Here is a 19,924-nt window from a genome sequence, read left to right as displayed (position 1 = left end):
TCATTACAAGCTTTCCCTTCATCAGTCAGGGTCTGGAACTGGTCTCTAACATCCTGAAGCTAGCCAGCTTGTCATAGATGGTAAAATCATATTTGGCCATCAAAGCTTGGTAGTTTGCGACTTGCAACTGCAGGGAGGTCGAGGAATACACCCTCCTGCCAAAGAGGTCAAGCCTCTTCGTGTCTTTCTCATGCAGCATAGACCTGGGTTGTCTTTTCAGTAATGCTTGGTGGCTGCTGGTACCAACAAGTTGGGAGGTGGGTGAAAAAAATAAACAGTTCAACCTTTTTACAGGTACAACATATCTCTTCTCAGCCTGCTTGGATACTGGTGGGACTGTGGCGGGTGTCTGCCAGTGAGCCCTGGTGGACTCAAGGATGATCTCATTAATAGGAAGCACTATTCAACGTGGGTCTGAGCTATGCAAAATGTCCAACAGTTTGTGTGGTCCTTCCTGGACCTCTTCCAGAGGAAACTGAAATGACTCTGCCACTCTCTTAAGTAAGTCTTGGAAGGCCTTCAGGCATGGTGTGGAAGCTGGAATCTTGTCTGATGAAGAAGAGGACAATGTCTCAGATATAGACTCTCCTGCTTCTGTTGTTATTCTTTCTCATGCTGCAGAAGTTGTGGTTCCTGAGAAGGCTGAGGAAGCTCCTTTTCTACCTTGGGAACCCTAGATACGTTTGGGTCCCTTGTGCAACAAGGTGGTTATACTGGGTGGTAATCCCATGGGTCTTCTGGGGCCCAGTATTGCCATAGCCAGATCTCATAACCCTTTAGTACTGGGCCTCAGCAGGCAAGGTACCAATGAGTATAGGGGTGATATTCAGGAGTAGTAAGAAACCCTGGAGACTCTTGATGTTCTGTCCAGGTTCCACCCCCCCTCAAGCAGTGCCTCAAGGCAGAGGCTGGGACTAGGTGTTCGTTGTAGTCTTCTTCTGACTCTGAGGAATCTGATCACAGATGCAGAGAAGGAGTCCTCAGTATCAGAGGAGACAGTAGTGACCTGCCTCTACTTGTTGATGGTAACAGAGACAGTAGGGTTTGACCCCTACTTGTGGCTGAGGATGGGTATCATAACAAAATCAGGATAGGCTAAAGTTCTGATGCTGGACTTGGGGTCTGGAGCAGAGAGGTTTTCATAACTCGGGTCATTGAAGTAGAGGATGCTAGATCTGGCAATAGCAACTAGGATTTTGGAAGCAGTCCCATTACCAGAATGTTCTGCAGTTTTCCCTTTTGAAGTCTTGATCTGGTGCTTCTAAGTACCAGATGGCCCTGCTCCAGAGCACAAGACTCCTGATGACTTGGTTTAGGACTTTCCTTCATACCTGGAAGGCTGCAATTCCTTCTTCCTCATAACACTGTCTTCACTTACAAACTTGAAGTTGGATTGAGAACTACCAATTGGGGCCTGATTTTGCAAGTCTTCCATATCCAAACCTCTCACTGATTTTTGCACATGAGGCAACTGGAGGACTGGGACATGTCATAATGTCTACTCAAAATTACTTATCCATCTCTTTATTTTCATGCATTTTCTCTGCTAGAGAAGAGAAAGCAAGACAAGTGTATTCATTACATGCCTTCACTGAAACAGAATTTCTGAAATATCTATCCATGCACAGCTATTTGGAGAGGGCTTGGCAAACAACATGCTTGAGAGATTTCAGCAAAGGCAAGGGCCTTTCCTTTTGAGTATATAAGGCAAATAGTGAGGCTTAACATGGACTATTTTCTAGTTCACCAACCAATACAAAGCAAATTTCAACAGCATACAGCTCAAAGGTACAGATCAGGATGTTTTCCTAGTCTACTGTAAGAGAATGTCAGCAAAAGTCTGCTCTTACTGATGGTTCTAATGGAGCTTCTGCCTCCAAATTTTCCTCTCTTGATGCCACTGTGATAACTGAGGGGACTCACAGACTTACTTTTTTAAATGGCAAACTAAAAATTATTTCATTCACAAGATGCAAAATGACTGGGTCACTGGTTCATTAAAAACGTAGATACCAATGTCATAAGCAACTTAAAATGTTATACATGAGACATAGAGGAAAGAAAATGATAAAGAATACAAAAGAAATGACTAAATTAATGACAATAAAATAAAGTAAATTAAAATGGATTACTTTAGATAAACCACTAAACATCAGAGTTATTCTAAAGAACTGGATTATTGAAAGGAAACAATTTAACCTGGATTTATCCTGTACTGTGTTATCAGCCTGGTACACTCTAAAAATACACGTAGCACTACAATTTTGATTCATTAGTCACCATAATAGGCACATTTTGTATAAGTAAAAAAATAAGAAAGGAAGAAAAATGCCTACCACAGTTGAATACAAGCATGTTTCTTAAAGTTCAGGGACGATATTCAACCATAGAGTCACAGCAGGGATTAATTTGATCCTAGAATATAGCTGGAATTGATTCCACTTGAATGCAAAAATCCCATCAGGTGAAAGGTGTTTCTTGAAAAATCCTGCAGTAGTGTCGGATAATTACAGCCCTTAGGGGCTAGTCCTGCAGTCCTTTCACACATGACTCCCACTGACACCACTGAAGGACTAAAGGATAAAAATCATATTGTCCTTAAAATAGTGAGAATTTTGACTGGATTCCTGTATCCACCTGCTATGAACTCTAGCTGCCCAGACACGGAAAACATGTTCAAGAACAGTTCATTCTTGTAAAAGGATTAACCCTCAAGATGCTGCCAGGATAAATGTCTGCTTGGATCTGCTGTGTGTGTGTCTAAAGTGCAAGTTAGGTCCGTGTAGCGTCTAGTCTGATTTGTGCACTCAAGGCTTTTCAGAACATGATTTTCCTTCATTAGTCAACATTCTTTGCTTAATCATAACAGCTCTTTCTCCCTTCTCCTTTCTCTCTGTCCCTTTATTACTTGATTACATACCATCTATATCTCTCTCTGTTCACATAAATGTTTTCATGAAGACCAAAACCTCAGGTATTCTTAAGCAATTTACATGAAAATCTCTGTGTAAACTTAGTGAGAGCCCTAAGAAGCTAATTATACTGCAGGTTTACACTGCAGGTTTAAAAGAAAAACCACACCCAACTGTTGTGTAAAATTGTTAATTTAGGGACATTGGTTAAAAAACAAACAAACACATCATTGCAAACAAGAATTACAATTTTTAAACTGCTAAAAATAAGTCAGCTGAGGACATATTGAAGCATTTACCACTGGCCTAAGTAAGGGGCGCTGAAGAGTTTAGGGAGACAGAAGAATGACCATACTGGGTTAGGCCAATGGTCCATCTGGCCCAGTATCCTTCTTCTGACAGTGGCCAATGCCAGATGCTTCAGAGAAAATGAATAGAACAGGTTATCATCAAGTGACATTGTACCACCATCTCTCTCTGATCTAATTAATACAAGGCAGACTATATGTGGAACCATCTTTTAGAAATACATCCAGCCTGCTTTGTGAGATGATGTGGAAGGAGGGTGGGGCCATGTATCCCGTTTGTGACCCTGTGTGCTGCAGCAGCCCTAAGTTCCTCTAAGCCGAGAGACTGTAAAAGTGATTGGCTCTAATGCAGGCCATGAAAGGTGGGAAAGGCTTCTTTCATCTTCCTGCCTCAGATCCTCTGCATCCTTCTAAGGGCCAGGCACAATATGGCCTTTAATTCATACACGTATTGTTACTGATCAAGTGCTTTAGAAACCTAGAGTCCAAGATATATTTAAACATGTGTACTAGAAAGCATTCAGATAACACTATGGTGATTTTAAAAGAGTGGCAAGCAAATGGCATTTGCACGTCTCTTGACTCTAAAGACAGAAACCAAAGTTTCAAGAAATTGACATATTATTATTATTATTATTATTATTTAGTAGTAGTAATACCCTAGCGCCTAGGAGCCCTAGTCATGGATCAGGACCCCAGTGTGCTAGGTGCTATAAAAACAGAGAACAAAAACAGTCCAACTTACTGCCTTGGGGGTGGATAATAACATAAGATTTTGGTTCACTTATAGGGTTAGTTTTTTAAAGCATACTGCATGAGGTCTTTACTAGCTAAGTGGAGTGAATATGTATCTCTCTGCCAGCTATGATTTAACTGTAATGGTTAGAACAGTACAGGAGGTCTCTTTCCCCCATCAAATAAGACTGAAGAGTGGAGTATCTAGTACATCTGTGTATAAACATGAATAAAACCTTACCGGTGGTCCAGGAGGTCCAAGTGGTCCTTTGCTAAATTCAGAACAGGAACAAGCATGAGGAAGAGCTGGGCAATTTTCCTTATCTCTCTGAGGAGAGAGCAAAATAGTAAGTCTGCATTCAAAACATAGATTAAGTAGCTGAGAAATTATAGATCAAGACAAGTTCCAGACAGGTTGCCGTGTTAGTCTGTATACAGCAAAAACAACGAGAGTTGTTAGTTAGAAATTTGTTAGTCTTTAAGGTGCTACAGGACTCTCATTTTTTTTAGATCAAGACAATAAATATTGAAGGGGAGATTCAAAAGCCCCTACATGATTTAGGAACTTGAGTCAATGGGACTCATGCTCCTAAGACAATTAGGTTCTTTTGAAAATCCCACCCATTGATTTCATGAAGAAGATTCCAAAAGTATTTGGTCTTGACGTAAGAAAGACAAGGACAATGACAGTTTAGAAAGGAATTCTTACCAAGGCAGGAAGTTCACAGCATTTGTCTCTATTGGCCCACGAGGTGGTACAAAGAATGTCAAACATCTGTAACTGGAACTGTTTGAAAATAAGAATAAAGTACAATGTGTCTGTTAGAAGTTCAATGAAAAGAGGAGCCGTCACAAAGGAAAGGGATCATTATGAGGTCCACTGATCAGGGCACGCAGGAGACTGATGACATACACATGTAAATGTATGTAAAGCAGCAGCTCACAAACATTCCAACTTTAATTTAAAGGTGGGGAGTGGGGTGACCTCCCTATCCAAAATACTAACTATTAATAGGGACTAGTGGGGGCTTAAATGGCATGATGCCAGACAACCAAGGAATAACAGTTATTTCCCACCCCTGCCACTGAATTCCTGATTCAGCTCTATGCTGCATCCCACCACCCTCCCCCGTGAAGGGGAAATGAGGGTAGAATCAAGGAGGAGTTCAGTCTGTGAAAACTAAATACTTCCTCTTGCCTCACAGGTCCTGTGCTCAGCTTTATCCTGGAACTTAGCCCCGTGAAGCCTCTTACTTGCATGGGACACCCATCACAAGTTGTGACAATAATTAGTGACATTTATTACCACTTCCAGTTTTGTTTTATTTTTTAAATAAACTCTTTTTAATCCTTATTATCCCCAGCTACCAGGGCTTCCTCCATGAGGAAAGCAAAAACAACAAAACACAACACCAGACACCTTACCAAACGTGCCCAAAAGGAAAAATTCCTTCATGATCTGCTAAAATGATTGGGTTAAACCTTCAGGAAACCTGGAAACCCAGCTCTGAGAGTTACCCCACCTATATGGAGAAGGGGGGTGAGGCTGTTTTCAGAAGCAAGAATGGCTGCTGTCTGTCCAGAAGTACTTAACACACAAGGGGGGGGTGGGTTTGGTGGAGCCATTTGGCTTCCTCATCTCCCTCCAAAATCGGCTAATGGGTGGCTAAAGGAGGTGGAGCTCTGGCTCCACTCTCCCCAGCCCAAGCCCCACTCTACAGTGTTATGGGTAGGGAAACAGGAAAAAGGAAGAGGAACCTGGTAACAGAGAGCACCCTGCCTTCCAACCTGGACCCCAGAGAGTGGCCATTCCCCTGCCAGTCCAATCAAACATCCCACCCCTCAAGCTAAGATGGGAAGGGGCAATCTTAAATGGGCTTGTACACCGTGATATAGCCTAAATGCAGGAGTTTGCCATGGTGACTCTTCTTACTAAGGTACAGAAAATGCTGACTCAGTACATATCTCATGGACTGTGTACAATGACAAAGATACCAGAAAAATATACCATGGAAAGTAAAAAAACTGTAGAAACTGAATGAAAACCCTCCCTTAAATGCAAAGACAGATCTCAGAAGGATTATTAAATGCAAAGACAGATCTCAGAAGGATTATCCCCCTGAAGATTATTCTATTTCTTCTCACCAACAAATTCTGTTCTTTTTTTTTTTTTTTTTTTTTTTTTTTCCTTTCCTTGTGTGATCAAACATTAATGGAAAACAGAAAGGGTCCTGATGGCACAGAAACGTCACACTGCGTCATCAGTAATGAATCAACTTAAAGACTGACAAGTAACATTTTCCATAAAAATTGCAATCCTTGTCTAGATACAATGGTCGAAAAATAGACTAATCCTTTCACTACTTCCCAAGGACCCTGTTCTGTGGGCATTTGCCCATGGGGGTGACTTGGAGCATCTAATTGGCCCTACTGATCTCACATGGGTTGCATGGCTCTTAGCAGACATTTGCATGAATAGCCCCAAGGACTTCAACAAAAATACTCACCTCAGTAAAATTAAATGTGTGTTTAAGCATTTGCTGGACTGGGACTTAAGTTTTGAAATTGAAATCCTGTTATATGTAGCAAAAAACGCCATGCTACGGCTACCATGCTAATTTCTATCAGACACATTTTTGGAAGGTTCCACTGACATTGTTTTAGTGCCAGTATGGATGGAGTCAAACAATGTTTTCTTGGTGAATGGAAAGAAATACTTAAAACTGAATCATACCTATAGGTAGTAAAATGAAGTCTGAGTATATTAAACATACTCCTCTACATACGCATTCACACACTTTCATTTTCTCCAGATTAAGCAATCCATAGATCCACAGCGATAAAATATTTTCTTGTAAAATAAGAAGCAAATAGAAACAGTTCCCTGAATTGCTTTATTATGTTAACGTAAATACTGAATGAGTCAGTATTCTGATTTTAAAATGTTATGTATGTGGGTTGATTCTTCTGATTCAAGCTAAATTACTAAACAAAGCTTTCTTTGCTGTTAAACATTTATTCATAGCTCTCTGCATTCATAGCATTTTAGCTTCCTAAAGCTCCGATCCTGCAAGCAGAACCATGCAGACGAAAGGGTCTGCTTGAGCTGATCTCAGTGCAGGATTGCAGCCTAAACTTGTTTCAGATCAGATAGTCCCATTGCAATTATCTTTTTACAATTCATACACATTGACAATTAAAGAATAAATACAGAAAATACATAGAGTATAGGAGTTACAGGGTGTTAGATGAACTCTAAACAAACAACAGGCTAGGGTCAAAATGAGTTCATTCAGTCCCACTGGAGTTCATTCAGTCCCACTGGAGGCCAGTTCATTCAGTCCCACTGGAGAGCTCAATTATATGACCTACAGAGAACTAAACTCCAATATACTAGGCTAACAGCTGGTCACAGAACCTTCAATAGAACCATATTCTATAGAAATACACAGTTCTATCAAAATGCTTTGAAAAATTGGGTCAATTTCACTGGAATTTTATTTAATGAAAAAACAGGAAGAAAGGACTGACAAGATGTTTTCTGATATTTTCGGAATGAAAGTTTTGACTTTTTGTTTTGAATTTTTTTAATATTGTATTATATTGTATATTATATAATATATTTTAAAAGATGAAATTAGAACAAAACATTTAGGTTTTGCTGAAACAGAAATGTTTTGATCAACCCAAAACTAAAATGTTTTGGAATTTCCTTTGTGGGGAATTTCAAAACTTTCAGTTTTTGTTCCAATTTGGAATGAAACCAAATTCTGAAATCTCAAAATCTTTTGCAAAATGGACCTAACCACAGCCCTAACCAGACATTCTTATTGCTCATGCACAAAGTATTACTACAGTAGTTACTGTATCTGTAACATATACAGTAAATTAATCTTGGCTCTACTTCAGTAATACTGACATTGCTTATTTTAATGGTCAGAGTTCCAGAGTGTTTAACAATTTGGTATTTTTTAGGACTTGGCTCAAAAACTGCCAGGTTTAGCTTAGCCCTCCTGATGCTGGAATGGACTCTGTTAAATTAGTGCCACCATTTTCCTCTTATTGGCAAAGGAAAACAATTCATTATTAATTATGGATTTATTAGGAATTAGGAATTATTAATTCATTATGGGTGGAATTTTCAAAAGTGTTTAAGTGACTTAGGAACATAAGTACCATCAACTATCAATGGAACTTATGCTCCTAAATCAGTTAGTCACCTTTTAAAATCCTACCCTATGTTTACATTCATAAAACCTAGTTCCTTCACATAAGAAGTGGCTTCAATATTACTAGGCACTTACATAGCATCCATTGCCATAGAAACATTTATGAGGTTCTCACAATACCCTCCTGAGGTGGGGAAGTATTATTATCCCCATTTTACAATGAGGAACTGAGGCAGAGCAAGACTATGGCTCAGATCTTCACATGTATTGAGGTGCCTAACTCCCATTGATTTAAACTGAAATGGGAGTGAGGTATCTAAATACTTTTGATCTAGATCTAAGTGATTGCCCAAAGCCACAGTTTTCTGAGTCCCAGTCCAATGCCTTTAACCACAAGACCAACATTCCTCTCATAATGGGACTGCTCATTTAACTGCTACTCAGCATGAATAAGAGGGTCAGACCTGGACCTTTAAAGACTGGTGATTGGACATTTTCTTGCTGTTGTCTATAAGGGCATATATACATATATAAACACACACACACACACACACACACTAGGAACCAATTAGATAGTATTACTAAGAAAAGGAGTTATGTCTTGAGCTGCATGATCACAGCCTTACGTAAGTTGCCATGTTGTCCATTTGAACACAACTACATTTTTCAGTGAGTGGGTAGCTTGTTAAATGACTTATCTTTTATAGATTTCTAGATTCCAACAAAAGCCATCATTTCTTTCCATTTTCCCTTACAAAGACCTCTTTAATTCCAAGCTTGTCTGAGTTTGCCTTTGTCTATTACTATTGGAATGTTGCCACAAAGGTTGCTCTGTTTAATGGTCTTTAGAGGTGGGCTATTCAGTCATCATAATCTGAGGCCTAAGGACTCTGGGGTTTTTTCCACAGAATATATTCTTCACATAAATATATTTTGACTGAACGGAGTTTTAAATTACAATCAGAAGTGATACATTTTAAATGTGAACCTCAGTCCCATTCAAACCAAGTCTTGGGGTTCAAGGTCAAGACAGTTCAAAGAGAATGTGCTGAGCTGACTACACAGCTGATAAATTGATATACCTCTCCGTGCCACAAACTTTCCCCTCCAACAACGAAACCTACCCTGAAAAGCCATGGTACCATTCCTGAAAAGAAGACATCAAAGGTAAGAAGGGGAGAGTTCCATGACTTGTTGGAAGGCAGTGGCAGCTGAGAGAGAGTTTGAGAAGGATCAGGGTTCTTTGGGGGAGGGGAGGTGAGGTGAATTTCTTTTGGAGACTCTAGTTTGCCAAACTCAAACCTTTAGGCAAATCTAACAGGCTGGGTCACTTCTAATTACTGCAACCAAACAATAGGGTTCATTTATCAAAAACTTTTGGTAACCAAATCCCATAGATTTGCACAAATGGTAACACAACACTGGAAACAGGCAAGTATCCATACACCTGGCATTCACAGGAAACCCATGTAGCTATTCATCCATATCCTAGCAATGCTGGTATGTTTGCTCCTCATGTTGGTCAAATGGACCAATGGACAAATGGTGAAATCTTGACACTGTTGAAGCCGCTGGTAAAACTCATTGATTCAATAGAGCCAGAACCTCACCCAAAGGGAATGTCCATATTAAAAGATTTGGACAGATAAGGATAAAACTTACATACATCAATTATTTAAAAATGGATCCTTCCCCTTTTTCACCAGGTCAGTAAAACAATTAATTTGCAAAGGAGAGAAGCAGATTAAAAATATACATAAACATCTGCTTAATTTAAATTGTGATAAGAACCTAACAACCAAGAACATTCAGCTTCTGGGCTCCCTACTGTTACCCTTAATGAACAAGTGTTATTATCAATAAGTATTAATTGAAGACATCCAAGTACTCTGCATATATGTTAAGGTTGGCATGGAGCAAAACCCTAGTGAGACCCAGACTCAGAGGGACAGATCTTCATCATTCATCATCATCAGTTTGCCTAGACAGCAGGGGTCTTTTGCGACAGTCCCCTATGGCTCTACCAACGGCTTCGTTCCATTCACATCTGACGTTAGCAGATGAGCCATTGCCGATTTGTTGCAACCAGGTTAGCCGTGGGCCACTGGGTAGTCTCTTCCAGTTTAGGGGTGGCTGGTGACCAGACCGTACATTCAGGGCGCATTTAATCACTCTGTGGGCTGGGACGGAGCTGTCCATGTGAGCCACGTGTCCAAATAGTAGGGACTGATGACGGCAGATGATGTCTTTGATGCTGGGGAGATCTTCAGCCAATGTAAATCAGAGGAGTCCCATTGGCACCACGACAGCTATGCTGATTCACACCAGCTGAGGATCAGGTCCAGAACTGAGACGCTAACTAAAAGTCAGACTTGCCTGCCTTTGGATTAAAATGCCTACTTGAACTTGTTCTGTTCTTAGTAGAAGGAAATTTTGATTCTGTACTTGTGTCTGATTTGTGAATGTCACAATTTTATGTCAGCATGGAGTGGAGCTACCCACCCCCTCCGCCTCAGAGCACAAAGCCCCAAATGGACCCCCTTCTGACCAGCCGCATGGGCTGAGAGAAGGAGCAGTAACACCTCCAATGGGAAGAACTACCCCACCCTGAGATTCTGCGGAGCCCAATTACACCTTCCCAAACTTGGGTTCTGATAACTCCAAAGTGCAAGTGGCTGTGTTGGAATCTTTACTAGGGTTTCTGGACTCTGTGAGCTGTTTTGTGGCATGAAGAGTTTGATTACTGGTTGTGGGAAAGAAAGGTCCCTGAGCAAAGAGTCTTGTAATGCGTAATATCCAGGAGCACCTTCACAGTCCTAGACTGCATGGCATCAGAGAACATTCTCCATAATGGAGCAAAAGAACGTCTGTACTCTTGCATCTGACATGAGCAGGGACCCATCCCTTCCCCCTGAACAGCAGCAGAGACAGTGGGAGAGTGCCATAGCTCTGGTAGCCACTCAGCTCTGTGTTGGGCAGGCACCATAAAGGGAGGAGGAAGTGAGAGGAGGGAAGAACCCAATCTACTTCTTCAGACTCTGGAAGATCATTTTTAAATATTTGAATGTTTAATATTTTTTAAAGCAGCTAGGAATGCTGGGAGAGGTACCCATGGAGACAGCCTGTGTAAAATCAATGGGAAGCAAGCCTAGGGACTGGCAACTGTTAAAGGGTCAGAGGGGATTATACACACAGGGAATTTTAGAATAATCACAGAAAAACATGTTTAAATGATTTAGGACCAACAAGCTATGCATATTGTTAACTATGTAATGAGGGCTATTTGGGGCAGTGACCATCCCTTCCTGTACAGTGCCTTGAACTGCGGGACTCAGTTCTAAGAGTGTGTGAGCGAAATCCTAGTTGTGGAGATCATTTAGCTACAATAATCAAAAAGGATTTTGCCTAAACTGAGGCTTGTAAACAGGTTTTCCACAGAATTTCTATAACATTGTAACTGTTGTACCATAGCTGAGCTCACCCTGTTTTTGCTAAAATCAAAAATTGTGGATATTGAACACCAAACCTTAAGAATTTTATTATGGTTTAAAGAATTGCTTTTATTTCACTTACTGGTGCAGAGTTGTCCCTTTGTCCTCTGGATCTGACCATTCTTCCCAGTACTTCTATCCCATCAGAAGTAATATTCCCTGCTGCATTAATTGTCTTCTCACCCACTTGCTTGCAGTCAATAATAATTTTGGCCACAGTCTTGCTGATAACAACATGCAACTAGGCAAAAATAAAGATATTTAAATACACAGAGAGGAAGCTAAGGACATATAGGTTACCAGATACAACGAGCATTTTTTGAATGGCCTGATGTGATATTAGCTAGTGGAATTGAGCAAATAATCCATAACAGATAATCCATTCAATAAATTAGACCTCTTTTTCCACCTATGGAATAATCGGTGAGAAAATCTTCTCCTTAAATTTATTCAGTGGGGGAGAAATTCACCCCTGTGGAACCATACAAGGATTATTCACCATCTGAGTCCGACTGAGCTCTTGATTTATGTGCTATTTAGCGATGCACAGGCCTTGTGGAGCCTGCTGCATAGGACTGTCCTTCACCCAAAATGTTTTGCAGAGATTTACAAAAGACAAATGGGCTCTCCCAAAAATAGTAGTAAAATGTACTAAATAATTTGGACAACATCATCAAACAAAATCAGTGTGAAAGTTATACATTAAAAGATCAAAATCCCTTATTGATTCACAGACTAGGAAAGCACAGGAAGCAGCAGCACAAGCCTCCTTACCCTGCCCCAAGGGCTGTGCTAACTTTCAACCTGCTGTCCAACATTAATTGGCCTTGAGATAGTTGGGCAATACCCAGCACACAGGACTGCTCCAGTCACAGCCCGTCTTACCTCTGCACACACACAGCCCCCCCTGTGGCACCATCTGTGCCAGGAGCTTTTTGGGGGGAAAGAGGTGCAAAGAGCTGGCAGAGAAGTGGGGAAGACTCTCTGTGCTGGGGGTATCATCTGGGAGAGAGGGGCAGTAACCACACAACAACTTTGTGGCCACTTTGCTCAGGCCCAGTTGGTACAAAATGATTGCAACGCACCCACGAACTGGGTCCCCTGTGCCTTTCAAACATAACTAGGCCAGGAGAATCAGCCGAGGTGCAGCAAGATATACAGTGTTTTTTCCTAATGAAAGATTTGATCCCCAGGAATAAACGTGAATAATTAAAGGGATTTCTTTAAGATGGGGTTGTACTGCACATAGGAGCAATCTGTTGTGTGTGTCTTCATTTACAGTCTTCTTAGCAAAACAGTAACTATTAGAACTTAGCCAGAGCACCAAGGCTTCCACCATTATTCTTGTGAAAATGCCATGAGAGCTTTAATGACTATGAAAGGATCACCACTGTGCATCTCATAATATATATATATATATATATATATATATATATATATATATATGGTCAGAAATGGCCAATTATTTTTTGCAGAAATTAAAAAAAAAAAAAAACCACACACACAAACATGCTTTTTGCTTTTTTCAGTTAAATTTTCCATTTTTCAAATGAAAAGCCTTTTATTGTCTAAATCACTTTTCAATGGAAAAAATTTGACCAACTCTAAAACACAGGCAGAAACAGAAGTGAACAGATGTAACGAAGAATGAAAGCATTGCCGATATTACCAGCATCACCAATACAAAAAATTCTGTACATATATGAACCTATAATTGCCAAATTGTTCTATTAACAGAGTTTGGTAGTTGATTTATAAAGCTATAAAATACATTCCCTTTTGTCAGTGATTTAAAGTAAGCAAGGAAACCTCAAAATGTGAACAAAGGAACTCCAAAACCTTTGTTCTGTATGCTTAAAATCCACCTGTCTGTTAGCATAACTAACCTTATGGAAACTTCCATAGAATATTTTCTTTATTTCAGGGCCTTCAAAAGTAACAGTTTGAAAATCCCCTTTGTAGTCATAATTAAAGAAAATCAGAGTTTTACCATCATCTGTACAATGAGAGAAAGATAGACAATAATTCTCAATGTGAGAGGAAAAAACAGATGCATTATTATTTGTAAGAGCCAACACTGGTCTTAGTAACATAGACGACAGTCCCTTCCCTAAAAAACTTAGTCTACAGAATTATTATTTGTATTTTAGGTTCCTCAAACTGAAAATCATGCAGCTATTTATTCTGTCTAAGGAAAGAAAAAGCTGTATTATTAGTACTTCCTAAATCAATACTTTTCACTTACAATGAATAGAACCTCTAGATACAGCATATTTGCAGCTGCATTATTATATAGCCACTCTAGCCAGTTGGAATCCTTTATTAGAAGCAGCTGTAGAATTACACCCATGGGATAATTCTTCTCCAAGACTGGGGTTTCCAAAAGAACCTAAAAGAGTTAGGTGTAGAGATGTACAGAGGATGAGAATTTTTGTTTTGCAAAAAAGATTTTGAAATCTGGCTTTGTTCCGAATTGGAATGGAAACTGAAAATTTTGAAATTCCCAATAAAAGAAATGTAAAAAAAAAAAAAATTGTCTCAGGTTGATCAAAATATTTTGGACCAATTTTGATTTTTTAAATTTTGTATTATATTATAATATAATAAATAACAATACAAAAATTAGAAATGTTTCAAAATGAAAAATCAAAATGCTTCACTCTGAAGATGTCAAAACATATGAAAGTGACAGTATGTTTTGACATTGTCAGAACTTTTTTCCCCTGCTTATTTTCCAAACAATATTCATGCAAAACTGATGCTATTTTGCAGAGTTTTGATTTTGATGGAATTGCATATTGTGATGAAGTACAGTTCTGTCAAAAGTTTCTCCAGTCAGCTCTATTTAGGTGCCCAACTCCCACTGAAATTAAATGGGAGTTGGGCACCTAACTCCCTTAGGATCCTTTGAAAACCCTATTCCAATAGTACCTTAGATGTAACCCAGATGAAAGGCTGCAACCAGAACTCTGTGACTGGATTATATTCAATATCCTCACTGATTTCAGCCTAGACAATCATAGAAGATGTTTTGAGTTGATTTTCAAAGAGCACTAAATGCTCACCACATTCTGCTAGCTGCTACTATAAGGTTCAAGTGTCTATGAAGTCATGAAAGCATTCTTGTTTTGTATTTATAGCTAAATCCAAGAGCTGGTTACTGTAAACTTAACCATGGATATAAAATCAGCATACACAACGAGGAATGCTACAGTGTCTTTCATGATCATACATGGTTTCTAACTTCCATACATTCATGCTGTATTTGATTGTCAATTGTGGCACTTGGCAATATATTGGTTAGACCCTTAAGGTACGTCTACACTGTAACTAGAAACCCATGGCTGGCCCTTGCCAGTTATCTTAGGCTAAGGGGCTTGGGCTAAAGGGCTGTGTAATTGCAGTGTAGATGTTTGGGCTTGGGCTGGAGCCCGGGCTCTAGGACCCTGTGAGGTGGGAGGGTCCCAGAACATCTACACTGCAATTAAACAGTCCCTTACCTTGAGCCCTTTAGCCTGAGTCAGCTGGCATGGGCCAGCCGCAGGTGTCTAAATGCAGTATAGACATACCCTAAGAGATCTGGCTTCAATTCCCTGCTCCACTGCAGATTTCTTGTGTAATATTGGGAAAGTCACCTGAGCCCAGATTTTTAAAGCTATGTAGGCATTGCAATGCCTAACTGATTTAGGAGACTAAATCTGATTTTCAAAAGGGATTTAGAGATTAAGTGTCCTAAATGACTACATTCCTTTTGAAAAAGGAGATTTAGGATCCTAAATTAGCTAGGCATTGCAATGCTAAGCCCAGCAATGCTTAACTATCTTTAAGAACTTGGGCCTTATTTTTTCTAAGAAAGAATTTCTATTTTCCAATATTTGGGATGTGCCCTATACTATGGTGATGGGAGTCATATAAATAATTAAATAACAATAATGCCTAGCTCTATTCATCAGTAGATCTCAAATCACTTTACATCATTATACCGGTTTTACGTATGGGGAAACTGAGGCACAGAGAAGTGAAGTGACTTGCCCAGGGTCACCAGCAGGCCAGTGGCAGAGCCAGAATAGAACCATGGGTTTCCAAGTCCCAGTCCATTACTCTGTCCACTAGGGAACATTGCCTTGAGAAATATTCTGATCTCATCGGTATACATCAAACAGTAATTCTATTAAAGCCGTGATCCAATGCCAACTGAAATCAGTGTGAGTTTTCAAAGTAAATGGGTAAGATTCAAATGTCAGTTACATCTTTGTAAATCCACAGTTATTCCAGATTTATACCAGTAACTGAGATCCAAATCTGACCAACTGAAAATCCATTACGGATCCACAGCTGCAAAATGTTGAAAATTATTTTATTAATATATTCATTACTTAAACCATCATAAATGCCTAGTTTCAGCATTATTTAATCACACACACCAAGGGGGGGGGGAAGTATGCCATAACATATAAAATACCTACTGTCCAAAATAACTCCAACAAGTGGCTCATAGTCTTCATTTAAAATCTCCCACAGAGCAAATGGCTCCTGGGGTGTGTCAGGAAGTATACGGAAGAGAAAAGTAATGGTGTAGTCTGAAGGCAGCCCCTCAGGGTGCAAGTATCTGTATCAGAAAGAATATCCTGTGAACTGAAGTAATCACAGTAAAGCTGATTTAAAAGCATTCTTTGTTACTTTGGACTTGTCTTTTGAAATTAAGGACATGAAGCAATATGAGACAGGCATCATTACACTTAGCAGAATCTACTCAACCATGATATAAGACAGAACAATTCTAACCTTGGGATTTTTCCAAATATTTTAATTATAAACTTGATGGTGCTTTACATTTTTGAAGTGATAATCTCTGTTTTACTGTGTTATTTTAATTAAAAACTGCAGCTAAAAGAGAATTTAATTTTAGAAACTGATGGCCTAATCCTGAGTTCAGTGGGCAATGAAGGTGCTTGGAATCAAGCCATGAATTATATTAAAGCTACATTTTAAAAATGCATCCACTTGTGAGATATTTTTATAATCTTAAATTTAGTATGTGATGAAAACATAAATGACTTGGAAGACGCATTATAATAATCCTTTCCTTTCTAGTTAAACCACCTTAAAACTATTGATCGATAAGTAACTAACTGGTGATAACAGAGAAAATAGAGTTTTGGGAAACTTATAATTATGTTTAAAATATAGTTTATAAATATAGATGCCAACATTGGCTATTATCTTTGAAAGCTTGTGGCAATTGGGGGAGGTCCCTGATGACTAGAAAAAAGCAAATATAGTCCCCATCTTCAAGAAAGGGAGGAAAGAGGATCCAGGGAACTACAGGCCGGTCAGCCTCACCTCAATCCCTGGAAAAATCTTGGAGCAGGTCCTCAAGGAATCCATTTTAAGGCACTTGGAAGAGAGGAAGGTGATCAGGAACAGTCAACATGGATTCACCAAGGGAAAGTCATGCCTGACCAACCTGATTGCTTTCTATGAAGAGGTGACTGGCTCTGTGGATGTGGGGAAAGCAGTGGACGTGATATACCTTGACTTTAGCAAAGCTTTTGATACTGTCTCTCACAGTATTCTTATCAGCAAGTTAAAGAAGTATGGGTTGGATGAATGGACTATAAAATGGATAGAGAACTGGCTAGAGCATAGGGCTCAACGAGTAGTGATCAATGGCTCCATGTCTAGCTGGCAGCCGGTCACAAGCAGAGTGCCCCAGGGGTCGGTGCTGGGGCTGGTTTTGTTCAACATCTTCATTAATGATCTGGAGGATAGGGTAGATAGCACCCTCAGCAAGTTTGCAGATGACACTAAGCTAGGGGGAGTGGTAGATACCCTGGAAGGTAGGGATAGGATACAGAAGGACCTAAACAAACTGGAGGATTGCGCCAAAAGGAATCTGATGAGGTTCAACAAGGACAAGTGCAGAGTTCTGCACTTAGAATGGAAGAATCCCATGCACAGCTACAGACTGGGGACCGATGAGCTAGGCAGCAGTTCTGCAGAAAAGGACCTGGGGGTTACAGTAGATAAGAAACTGGATATGAGTCAGCAGTGTGCCCTGGTTGCCAAGAAGGCTAATAGCATATTGGGCTACATTAATAGGAGCATTGCCAGCAGATCGCGGGAAGTGATTATTCCCCTCTATTCGGCATTGGTGAGGCCGCATTTGGAGTATTGTGTCCAGTTTTGGGCCCCCCACTACAAAAAGGATATGGACAAATTGGAGAGAGTCCAGCAGAGGGCAACAAAAATGATTAGGGGGCTGGAGTAGAAGACTTATGAGGAGAGGCTGAGGGAACTGGGCTTGTTTAGTCTGCAGAAGAGAAGAATGAGGGGAGATTTGATAGCAGCCTTTAACTACCTGAAAGGAGGTTCCAGGGACGATGGAGCTAGGCTGTTCTCGTTGGAGGCAGATGACAGAACAAGGAGCAACGGTCTCAAATTGCAGTGGGGGAGATCTAGGTTGGACAGTAGGAAAAAGTTTTTCACTAGGAGGGTGGTGAAGCACTGGAATGGGTTACCTAGAGGGGTGGTGGAATCTCCATCTTTAGAGGTTTTTAAGCTGAGGCTTGACAAAGCCCTGGCTGGGATTATTTAGCTGAGGTTAGTCCTGCTTTGAGCAGGGGCTTGGACTAGATGACCTCCTGAGGTCCCTTCCAACTCTATGATTCTATGATTTTAAAGAGTCCAGTCAAAATGGACTTTACATATAAAAATGAAATCTACTGATAGCTTGAAAGGGGCAGATTTTTTCGGTGAATAGTTTATTTGCCAAAAAAATGCATTCATCTGTCAAAGAAAATTATTTGTGAATTTGGGTAGAATTTGGCAAATAGTTTCAGCTGACTAAAAAGTAAAAAACATTCAAGGAAGTCAAAATGGTTCATTTTGACATTTTTTAAAGGAAATGTTTTGATGTCTTGGGTTGAAATGATATTTCATTTCTAAATTCAGCTAGATTTTTTAAAAAAATTAAAAAGGGTAAAACTCGCCCAAAAAAGTAACAAAACAAAACAAAACTAAAAATGACATTTGATGTTTAACCCAAAATGATTTTTTTGAGTTTTTAGTTTAATTGAGAAAACTCCAAAAAATTCAGTTTTGGTTAAGACACAATGAATTTTCTTTTGACTTTTTCAGTTTGGCCATCAAACCAAAAAATCAGTTATTCAGTCAGCTCTTCTGATAGCCTCCCAGAATTTATTCAGAAGAGCACGGAATTTCATAATATAAGAGAAGTTTGTTATTTTATTGAATTTCCTAATGTTTGGGTTTCTTATTCTACAGTCTAAGCTTTTATTTAAGTTCTGTTTGACAAATCTTGAGCTCACACATTATGACTAAAGAAAAATGAGAAGTCCAAGATTACTGCACTAACTGGATGTATTTTGTAATCTATACAACTCACATATGGGATGCATTAGTACATTCTCTCTGCCTATGTGCGTGCACAATTCCTAGGCAAAGTCTTGCTCTTGGATCCACTCTCTGAAGCCCTTACTAACAATATGTTTTCTATTGTGAATTCAGCACTCAAACCTCAGCTGAAGTGGGAAATGGTGAAGATTGACATAAATACTGATTTTATGAGAGACCAAGTCAAGGTAAAAGATGAATTCTGTGCTGTAGGCAGATTTACATATATGGGAAAGGAAGACTATAAAACATTGGGGGCTTAGAGTCTCTTGAAGATTTCAGGCTTGGAAAGCAAATTAAATCTGGATTCAGAAGAGTAATAGTAAAGTCAGTCGTAAGAGACAAAAGACCCTTTTGTCAGGAGGACAGCTTTGGTCTTCAAAGTATTCAGTGTAGGTAGCTACAGCATTGGTGGAAGTTGATAGAGTCATGAAAGGCTGGCAGATGAGAAATACAAATTCAAACACTGAGTGGAAGGCAGATGTACAGTAGAACAGAGAAAGCGATGACTGAGGATGAAGTTAACATGGTACCCTCAGGGAGAAAATATATGGAGAACTGCATAGGGTCAACACAACAGAACCTTACAGCATTCCAAATCAAGCAAGGGGTGGTAGAGCTGAAGCCAAGAGGGCAGTGCAGTGGAGAATCAGGCTTTTGCATGCAGTGCCCAAAAAGGGGGAGACATCCATAATATTCAATGTCACAGTGAGATCATTGGAGATGGGGGAGAGGGAAGGGTATCTCTGAGCCATACCTGTAAGGAGTCCTTAACAACACAGAGAAAGATAATCTCAGTACTGTGCAAAGGGTTGAAAACACAGTGAAGCAGTCAGGAAGGTTGTGCTGATGAGGTAGTCGGAGAGGTAAGAGAAGAGCATATAGAGAAACAG

General features: G+C 39.8%; 1 protein-coding gene across 5 annotated transcripts in view; it reads right to left on the bottom strand.

Moving 5' to 3' along the window:
- Nucleotides 1-19,924, bottom strand: part of COL14A1 (collagen type XIV alpha 1 chain) — a 171,992-nt gene that overhangs the window by 49,620 nt on the left and 102,448 nt on the right. For 4 of the 5 annotated variants that reach the window (XM_067530837.1, XM_067530848.1, XM_067530857.1 and 1 more), the window contains 5 exons: nt 16,082-16,224; nt 13,502-13,611; nt 11,698-11,856; nt 4,665-4,742; nt 4,197-4,283 (listed from right to left, as the gene is read on the bottom strand). In XM_067530837.1, the coding sequence (XP_067386938.1) occupies nt 4,197-4,283; nt 4,665-4,742; nt 11,698-11,856; nt 13,502-13,611; nt 16,082-16,224 (577 nt within the window). Of the gene's footprint in view, nt 1-2,521; nt 2,574-4,196; nt 4,284-4,664; nt 4,743-11,697; nt 11,857-13,501; nt 13,612-16,081; nt 16,225-19,924 lie in introns of those variants that run through there. The other variant, XM_067530864.1, reaches the window with a different exon arrangement.

Source organism: Emydura macquarii, unplaced genomic scaffold (genome assembly GCF_026122565.2).
Source record: "Emydura macquarii macquarii isolate MOO-44397 ecotype Brisbane River unplaced genomic scaffold, CSIRO-AGI_Emac_v2 contig_369, whole genome shotgun sequence".
Classification (NCBI taxonomy): domain Eukaryota; kingdom Metazoa; phylum Chordata; order Testudines; family Chelidae; genus Emydura; species Emydura macquarii.
The sequence above is the reverse complement of the archived record's forward strand: the minus strand, read 5'-3'. Positions and strand labels throughout refer to the sequence as shown.